This window comes from Protobothrops mucrosquamatus, unplaced genomic scaffold, assembly GCF_001527695.2.
Source record: "Protobothrops mucrosquamatus isolate PMUCROS unplaced genomic scaffold, P.Mucros_1.0 scaffold1170, whole genome shotgun sequence".
Classification (NCBI taxonomy): Eukaryota; Metazoa; Chordata; class Lepidosauria; order Squamata; family Viperidae; genus Protobothrops; species Protobothrops mucrosquamatus.
In genome coordinates, this window is record NW_015387384.1 from 67,348 (window position 1) to 77,713 (window position 10,366).

General features: G+C 37.4%; 1 protein-coding gene across 1 annotated transcript in view; it reads right to left on the minus strand.

The window, feature by feature from the left end:
• MLPH (melanophilin) overlaps window positions 1–10,366 on the minus strand; it is a 50,367-nt gene that overhangs the window by 15,238 nt on the left and 24,763 nt on the right. Inside the window, exons 3-6 of the mRNA XM_015820737.1 lie at window positions 9,483–9,619; window positions 6,165–6,253; window positions 4,551–4,676; window positions 3,650–3,851 (exon numbers count right to left, since the gene is read on the minus strand). Of these exons, the coding sequence (XP_015676223.1) occupies window positions 3,650–3,851; window positions 4,551–4,676; window positions 6,165–6,253; window positions 9,483–9,619 (554 nt within the window). The remainder of the gene's footprint in view (window positions 1–3,649; window positions 3,852–4,550; window positions 4,677–6,164; window positions 6,254–9,482; window positions 9,620–10,366) is intronic.

A 10,366-nucleotide genomic window follows, 5' to 3' on the forward strand; every position in this document is an offset into this window, starting at 1 on the left:
CGCGAAGGGGGGAGGCCTGGCGACGCTGCGCCCTGACGGGCGCTCACCGACGGCTAGGGAGGCCGAGACGGCCAGGGAGGAACAGCCAAAATGCCCCCTCGGCTTATAAGCGGGTCACCAATTTTTCCCAGTTCTTTGTGGGAAAATCGGTCCCTCGGCTTATATTCGGGTCGACCTATACTCGAGTATATACGGTATTTGCATGTTTGAAAGCATGCACCTTGAGATATCATGCAAATAAGGGCATGATGGAGGCAGAGGAGGAGAGGACCCGGGGCTTATGGAGCGAAGGAACTGGATGAGGCTGTCCGCAGGCCCAGAGGAAGAGAGAGAGGCGTTTGGAGTAGTTGGTGGCGGCCTTAGCATGCTCCAGGGGCAAAAAGAAGCAAGGCCTCTTTAAGGAAAAGGTGGAAGAGTCAGGATCCGAAAAAGGAAAGAAGGTGAGGTTGTCATGCAGGAATACAAGCTAATTTGATGGCTAATCCACATAGAGCTCTGTTTCCATCTGTCCTGTTTGCCATTGTTCGCTCCCTAGAGATTAAAATGGTCGATCTGAAACTTGAGCTGGCCACGAACAAGGAATGTATATCGGAGGTGGTGGCCCTTTGAGAGCTGTATGCAACAAAATTTCATTTTGATGTATGCCGATTGGTGTACATTCAAAGTGACAATAAAGTTAATAATAATAATAATAATAATAATAATAATAATAATAATAATAATAATAATAATAATGACGACGACAATAATAATAATAATAATAATAATAATAATAATAATAATAATAATAAAGGCAAATAGGTGGGTGTGGAATGCTGCAAGTACATCAGATGGTTGAAGAAGAAAAAATGGCTTTGGAAGAATATCTGAAGGACAATGATGAAGATGCACTGAAATTAGTATATCAGGAAGGCTTACTGACTACTGGAGAGACCAAACTGGCCTACAAGAAAGACCAAATGAAGAACAGAATAGAGGCATGGGAAAACAAAGCACTGCATGGCCAGTACATTAAAAAAAAATAGCTGGGAAAGCAGATAATAACAAGACCTGGCAATGGCTAAGAGCAGAAAAATTGAAGAAAGAGACCGAGGGACTAATTTTGGCTGCACAAGACCAAGCCTTAAGGACAAATGCATATAAAGTCAAAATTGAGAAGACAGCAACAGACAGTAAGTGCTGCCTATGCAAAGAAGCTGAAGAAACAGTGGACCACCTGGTAAGCTGCTGCAAGAAGATCGCACAGACTGACTACAAGCAGCAGCATGACAAAGTAGCAACAATGGTGCATTGGAAGATCTGCAAGAAATATCATTTGCCTGTAAGCAAAAACTGGTGGGATCATAAAATAGAGAAAGTCATAGAAAATGATAAAATTAAACTGCTCTGGGACTTCAGAATTCAAACAGACAAGCACCTGCAACATAACACCCCGGACTTAACAACTGTCGATAAGAAAGACAAAAAAGTCTGGATAGTGGACGTGGCAGTGCCTGGAGACAGCAGAATAGACGAGAAAGAACTGGAGAAGATAACAAAATACAAAGACCTACATATAGAAATAGAAAGACTGTGGCAAAAGCAAGCAAGGGTAGTACCAATAGTAATAGGCGCCTTGGGTGCAATCCCAAAACAACTGGAGCACCACTTGAACACCATTGGCATTGACAAATTCGCTATTAGTCAATTGCAAAAGGCGGTCTTACTAGGAACTGCTTCCATCCTGCGACGATATCTGTAATACCATCAAACATCCACATCTGCCTATCCCAGGTCCTGGGTAAGGACTCGATAGGTAGACAAAATGCCAAATCCAGTCTGAACATCTGGCTGACTGTGCGATGATCCATAATAATAATAATAATAATATCATCTATTTTGGGCTCCAGTCTTAAGGATACTTTCAATATATGATACTGTCTTTTTTTGAGCATGACCAGTGATCCATTTAAGGAAAGTGCAGAAGACATAAAAGCTGGAATCTATTTTATTCAGCATGTAAAACTTATTCTTTGAGCTATAGCTTCTTCCTTGCCTGTTATACTTCTCAAATATCCTAAGATATGAGAAAGGAATGTCGAAGCGATCTGTTTGTACCAGGGTCTCCAAATACTTTACCTCGATATGAGTAATCTCATGGATTTTTACAATCCCTGTAGCTAAACTGGAAAGCTTTTGTTAGAAAGTTGGAGGTTCTGGAACTTTGCCCCTTTATTCCCTAATCCAGGTTTGTAGCTAGTTTTCAGCATCTCAGTCATCCAAATCACCTGTAGGTTAAGAAAACCTATAGCAAATTTAAAAAGGCATTATTTGTAACCCGAGGAAAAGCAGATGGCTGATCACTGCTCATGCACTTCCCAGTGTTTGTCACCTTGTTAAGAGAAACAACATTAGGGATAACTTGGTTTCTGATAATTTCATTTCCTAGATATTTATAGTATCGGTAAAACACTGAGCCCTCTGACGCAGCAAAGACTTGGAACATAACTAGATTGTACCTATTATATAGAAAATGTAATACCCTAAAACTCTGCAATGTAGTCAGCAGTGTGAAAATAAGAAAATATTTCTGCCCTGTTCTATGATGAGGTATATCAAAGCGATTATTTTTCACCATCTGCCTTTGTCATGCATCTGGATGCATTCAGATTCTGGCATCCATTTCCCATGTCCAGTTAAAAGCACAATGGGCTGACTGAGACAGTCTTCAGCAGAAAAGCCTAATACAAATCTGGAAAACCAGGGAAGAGAGTTTTCCCAACAACAGACAGCTATCCTGCAAGTTGCAGAATAGTTGACAGGAACAGAAGTGGTAACGAGCTCATCATTTCTGAAAATCTGCAGTTCCTGAATAAAGCTAGAAGTGCAAAAAAGCAAATGTCTCTTGGCCTGCAAAGGATTTGTACTCCTTCTTTGCAAATAGAACAGCCACATTTTTTTTAATTGGATCACATTAATTTTTAAAAATTATTTTCAGGAATTCAATGTGGCATATATAACATTTCCTCTTCCTATCTGTTCCTGCAACCACAACCCTGGACAATAGGCTGGGCCAAAAAGAGAATGAGTAATAATTTTGTTTATGACACGGAGAGCTGCATTTGATGGTTGTTGGTAGTTCATTTATTTCCCTTCCATAAATTACTCTCAGTCAACCTGGCAATTAAATGGATCACTTTTAATTGTAATTTTGAAAACAAATGTTTTCTCATATATATGTATATGAATAGATGTATTTGTATTTTTCCTATGTTTATTTTACCCTTTTTGGATCTTTCTATTTGCTATTGCTGAGTTCCATCACACAAATCATTCTGAATCTTGAAAAAATACCTTCTCTCTATGGTTTTGGTCAATTGTTCTGACATAACAGAGAATAAATTCCAATATAAAAATACCTGCAATTTTAAAACTTTAAGTAGTCAATTATATGCCAGTTTTTATTTTGCTGGAAAGACTGTTAGAAAACTGTTAATGATGGGATGTCTTTCGGTGAATTATGAAAGAAATATAAAATCTCTGCATGTAAACAAAATGTGATACATTTCTGAAAGTTTGAATTGTCCTGAAAATGCAAGATACATTGTTAGGTAAACACTGCCTCTAACACTGGCAATTTAAGATTGCCTCTAATGCTGGAAGTACCTACCAGCTTTGGGGACTGTTTCCAGGTTTTTGGTATGTGAGTTGTCTATAAACTGGACTTCTGTACTGAATTCCTGTTCTGGAAGAGCTGTGTGCTTCTCTTGCTCTTGCAAGATATGATGGAAGACTGCAGCCAAGTCTGCTTCTGCTACCATGGAGTCTTTCTGCATGGAGGCTTCCTCACCATTTGGAAAATCTTCAGTGCTCTAAGAAGAAGAATCATCTGTTGGTATTAATAAGCAGGCTACATATTCTCTCATTTGCATACTTACAATTGTTCTTTTCCAACAAGTTCTTAATCCAAGAGCATTATCATCTAGCTTTAATCAGCTGTGGCATAATAAGCCTTGTGTGCCAAAAACATGTGTACACATTTTCATGGGGCATAGACATGGTAGAACCTGGTCAAAGTCACTGAAATGGGTAAAGACTACATTAAAGCTGAAAGTTGGCTCTCAAGCCACATTTCTTAATATCGGACAAAAATTCAACCCAAGTCTACCTACATTCTGAAAATGCAGCAAAACTGAACTCATCCAAGATGCCAAACTCTGATGTAAGAAACTACAAACCCAAGCTATGTTCTCATATCATGAAAGAATCTAAAAAGCTTTTTGCCCAGATTATGAGATCAGATGGTCATTCCAGGAGGTGCTGCAAAGATATAGTTTCTGCTGAGAGACTCACACTGCTGAGTACATGGAACATTTTGATTTTTTTCTGAAAAAAGCCAAGAGCCCCAGGCATCTCATAGATTTTCAACAGCCTTAGTTTGAATACATTTCTCACATTAAAAACTCTTAGGCTACATAGTGGGTTAACAAAGTTCAATGAATAGAAAAGAAACTGAAAGAAGAAAAAAGGATGATAGACTCACACCACAATCACCAACAGATCCCTAATACCTGAAGGCCTTCTTTCCCAGGACATGGAGAAAGCTGGACAGATTGACGGCGAGATTGGGAAGAATATTCTGAGTCGGTTTCAAAATCAAAGGAATGTACAGAAAGTAGGCGCTTTTTCTTGCGCATCTTAGGAAGCACAAAAAGTAAAAGATTTAAAATTTCACTGCATCACAAGATCACAAAATATTACATTTCACATGATCTTTAAGAAAGGATAACATCCCTTCTGGTATTTACTGTATGATAGTAGCACTCATAGCTAGAAAGGCTTCTGCACATCTTGTGGATACCTCTTCTATATCCAATTGCAACCTTTCCTATATCCAGATGGCCCGCTTACAGTCACTCATGCCCCAGTCACCTCCTATTGAGTTACTTTAACAAGCTATACATGTAGCTGCCTTTGAGAAACACATGAAAGTTATATCTGGTGCAGAATGCAGTGGTCTGGATTCAAATGACCCACTACTCTGGGAGCTTCACTGAACACTTGTTGATTTGTGGTACTGGTTATCACTGTTAAGGCCCTTATGTGGGTCCAGACTGCCTTTTTCTGTATTCATCTGCCTATCTAAACAGATGAAATATGGTTACCTTCTTCAATGACGTGTCCTTACAGGATTGTCACCTGATGGGGTCTCAGAGGTAGGTATTCCCATTAAAAAACTTCATTTGCTTACTTTAGCTATCAGAGTGTCTCTCATCTAGTGGATTGTTCTGACTATCTCATCTTGCTATGATAGTTCCAGATTTCTTGGTTTTGGGCACATAAAAATCTACATTAAGTTCTCTGTGACACTAATAAATACATAGGCTATGGGGGGGAAGCAAACATATTCTATTAAATATCTTTTAAAGATAATTTATCTCTTAAAGTCCTCTCTTAAATATCTTGTACAATCCAAAAATGTTTATGTTTTCTTACCTTCTAGCCAACTTTGAAAGAACCATTTTTAAAATTAATGTTGCTGTAATGAAAAGTGACTCTAAAGGACCAGGGGATTTCAGAACAGCAGCATTAATGCAGTATTTTCCTACTCTCACCGATTTATCTGCAAATTTATCACTCATTTATTTGGGAGAGGCCACCCTATTGTGATTAGGCATAAAGATCAATAATTTAATAATGTGACCATACTTTTGCACACTTAGTCTCAGCAGTTGTGGAATGGCAAAATGTTTTAATTATTTTCTTTATATTTTAGTACTGTAGCTTTACTGTAGTGCCTTCTGTATAGACAGCCAAGATACTCCTCATTTTCATCAGGCCTCTGCAGATGGTTACACCTGGTTGATCTCATCTCAACTGGGAATATCAGGATTATAGGTTAGACTGAGAAATCAAAAAATATATTGAAAGAAGAAAGTGGAAAAGAGTCCTTCCTTGAGAATTCAGACATGAGTGAGCACATTTCTGGAAATGTATTGAATTCACTAGGACTTTTGTTTCGACTGTTCAGAACCAAAAGAAATTTGTTTCAGAAAGAGGCAGCTTTCCTCAAGATAAATTCAGAGGAGGGGCGCAGTGAGAAAATAAAGGGCAATATGATTTAATAATGAAATTCCACATTATGTAAAACATGCATGGAAAAAAGTTACATGAATTATCCTTACCCTGGCATAAGACTCAGATTCTGCTCCATCCACATCATCACTTGTTTCCCCTTCTTCACTCTGATTATTCCTGTACAGGTGATAATCATCTGGATAAGAAAGACACATGCATGTATGCAAACAAACATGTTGATTAGATACCTACCATGCAACTGAAGAGGGGCTACAGCTCAGTTACAGACCACATTTTACATTCCAGAAGATGTCAGGTTCAATTGCTGCCAACCTCATTTCACTGATTTAGAAACTGATATTGTGTATATTCATTCCCAATGGTAATTTCATTTCTCGTTTACTGTAATCTGGTCCATGAATGCCCTTCTTACAACTGCCCTGCTAGCAACAGCTAGTGAAAAATATTCTCATATAAAGACACTGTTGAAGGAACTTGTCCTTGCTGTTGGCTAGTTAGGCTGACAAATGTATGCAACTTGAAAGGCAGGGTACCTGGGATGCCATTTTCTCCCACTGTAGATTAGTCAGACTGCTGTAATAATCATGAGGCCTTCTTGGTTGTACCACTTCTTGTGAGTATTCCTTAAACTCTACCAACAAAGAGGCCCTTTCATCTCATGATGATGCTGTTGATATATGATATTCATAGCCACTGGTTATATTACAGACTGACTCTACGGACTGTAGTTAATGTTAAAATATAACGTTGCACCTTATCACCTAAAATTAATGATGTTAATTGTTGGACTTTTATCAGAAAAAAACAGGACATTCCTCAAGGTGATTGTATCTGTAATTTCCTGACCACTTATGGTGAATTAATTGCAGATCCACAACAGACCACAGGATTTCATTCAGAGGTTTGCCTCAATTTGACTAGGGCTCAATTGGAGTCAGTCTACCTACTTTGAGACATTAGCCAAATCCAAAATGAGATTCAGAAATTGGGCTGTTTTTTGTTCCCTTGGCAAGTATGGAACAATATAAACAGTTCTACATTTTATCTTATAATAGACTTGGACTTTTTTCAGACACATTAAAATGCATGAGGGAATGCAGCCTGCCAAGATTCATTGAAACATGTTTAGGAATTTTAAGCTATATTTCTGTGACTTTTGATTGTTTTAACAGAAAGTGTCTATACCTAGGTTGTTTGAGGACAGAATTTAAAAGGCATTTTCAACCATACTGTTCTCTGGAAAACCATTGTAGCCAGTTTCAGATCCATGAGTAAATTTGTGGCTAAAGTAAAGGCTCCAAGAAAGGAAACTGATTCTCAAATCATATGATGGGGAAATGAGATGAAAACTTGAATGGGGAAAAAAGGGAGAAAAATGAAGTGAATCATTTGCTGAACTAAACTGAAAGGAAAATGAAACAATTAAAAATAAAACAAGACTATTTAAAATACAAATCAGATCTCAGAACCAACAGGTAATGCTACAATAATAGCTTAAACAACATGTTTACGATGACACAATTAAGAAATTAGGAACAAAGACATGGAACAATCTCAATTAAGGAATCAGTACTTCAGATGCTATGAAAGGGATGGCCCTTTGGCTCAATTTTCAAACGGCTACCTCCCTTCCCGGCAGAAGCTATTTTCTTAAAAGAGCACTGTTTCCCTTTCGGGAGTTCCCCAAAGCTGTAAAGTCCTGTTTTGCATTAGCAAACTACTGAACAAACATCTTGGAAGTAACCAATTGCAAACCACTTCTGTATCATGCAAAAAAAAAAATATGAACAGATGTGTCCATATAAATCATCAACTCAAAGGCAATGTTACAGTTTTGTCCCACTTCTGCTCAGGACATCAACATCTGATGCACATTTGTATGGTTTTTGGATTCTTTTTGTTTTGAATGGATGAATTCTTGCCTACAGTATGGACTCAATGTCTGAAATCTGGAATATTAAAGGAAAGAGATTGGAAGTTAATGGGTCCCAAGAAACCAGCAGAAAGTCAGCGCGTTCTGACTAAGAGAATGGAATTCTGAGCTGGATCCAAAGAGCCATAACTGGAAAAAAAATAACCACAAGCAAAGTTCCATAAATGCTTGTACACAGACATATGACAATTCTTTTGTGGCTACCTAAACAAAAAAGGGTACAAATCCTTAAGGCTTTTTCAGAAGCAGACATTTTTAAGTATATAATATGAAGTACATTATATGAAGAATAAAATCCAACTCTGTAATACTAGGTCGCTTTCTAACAGGGTCATATCCCTACCATCCTATCACTCAGTTTAAACTCTGATTATCTGTAAAACAATGTGACATTTTCAGTTCTAAATCTATAAAGTTCTAAAACCATACCATAGTTCTAAAAACATAGGTATTATCAATTGGGCTGTGCAATACTTTGGATTCAAGGAAAAACATGCTTTCAAATGCACAGACCTATCTTAAATTTCTTAAATATTAAGATACATTTCCCTGGGATTGTGCAGCTTCTATGATGGAGCTGTATAAGCACTGCTACGTTCTCTGAAGCATTTTCTTCCCTTGGCAACTGAAGTACCATACACAGGACTACTATATTTACAATAGAAGTACTTCACTTCAGTAAAACAGCATAGCATAATAATGATAACTTCTTATGGTTTGCAATATTGTTGATTAGAAACTCCTGCTTATCAATCAAGTATATTTTTGATACAATTTTCAGTTGTATTATTTCTGGTGATTATTCTGTGGTCACTGTGAAAAAAGGATGGTAGAAATCATTGATTTTTTAGAACAGAATGTTCCTAGTTTTTCTAATCAAATGGACAAGTAAGAGCCAACACTGGAAGCTCATGGACACTCTCAATTGCTATATTGGAGGCAATGTGACTGTGTCACAAAGCTTTATTTTAAGCAATCAAGAAAGTCACATTATATAATAATTACTACAGTATCTCTCCATATATTATCATTACCTCTCTTGGCACGTAATACCAAATCTGGATGCTGGAAAATATGAAAGTCCCTCAAACACTTCACTGTTACAAAGAACTTATTCTTTCAAATTTTTCATATTATTATCTTTAGAAAAATGGGTCTTTTTACTTTCAAATGGATATCCCCAAGTTTAGAATGAAATACAGTAACTATCAAATTACTTATTCCAATTCACTTTTTCCAAACCATTTCTCAGTGGTGATTAACTTTCTAAAACAAAGTTGATGGGGATCAAACCAGCTGGAAAACCACATTCTTTGGCCTGAGAGTAATATAATATGTGGAAATAGACTGCAGTTATTCAGAGATAATTACAGTGATGTGCTATTTAATTCAGTATCCAGTGGTTTGTAGACTCTTCCAAGCTTTCTAAAAAAAGTTACTGAGAAGATCTCACTAAGACCATTGCTCATACCAAGTGAAGTAGATTTCATTTTCTGTCCATGCGACATCCTTCGATAGAGAGATCGAATCACTTTAGCACTTCCAAAATGCTTGAAACGAGTTCTGACATGTTCATAATACCATTCCAGGGATCCAGTTTTGACAATCCTGCCCAAGAGATGAGAGATAGTACACACATTAGTCAGGATGAATTCTTCATTCAGTTAAAATATTCCCACTGGTTTCAGTGAGGAAGACTGAAAATATTCTAGAAAATGATAATGCTTTTAAATATAACTAATAAATCTGAGCACTGTTGATACATTACTCATATTCAGGATAGTCATCTAGATAGAAAAAAACAGGGCTCTGCTGTTCTAACACCAACATAACCTGTAAGCCATCCAGAATTTTCTTATAGGAGAGATGGTGATATAAAAATTACTTACTTACTTACTTACTTACTTACTTACTTACTTACTTACTTACTTACTTACTTAAATAGCATTCACATGTTGACTGTTCTCATGTGAAGAGAAACCTCTTTAAAGAACCAGTTACTCAGTTTTCTTCACAATTTTGGCTCAATGTACATGTATCAATGTTAAGTTTTTTTTAATACAATGCATTAGTTACCTGTGTATCAATAATGCTAGCATAAGGCTTTATTTTCTCAAAATTATTCTAGGTAAAGAGAATTGCCTTTAGTTTTGAAATAGAAGGGGCGTTGTCTTACCTGAACGCCGTTTCTCAGCACGGAGATGGATAATCCACGATAGGGTTAACTTAATCCTCCTGCCCAATCAGATCAAGTCAGCCAAACTTGCCACGCCTGTCCTGGGCCTATCTTCCCCCAGTTTTTGACGAGGACGCAGCACTGGCTGACAGCATGACGTATTGGCTCACAGACTAACC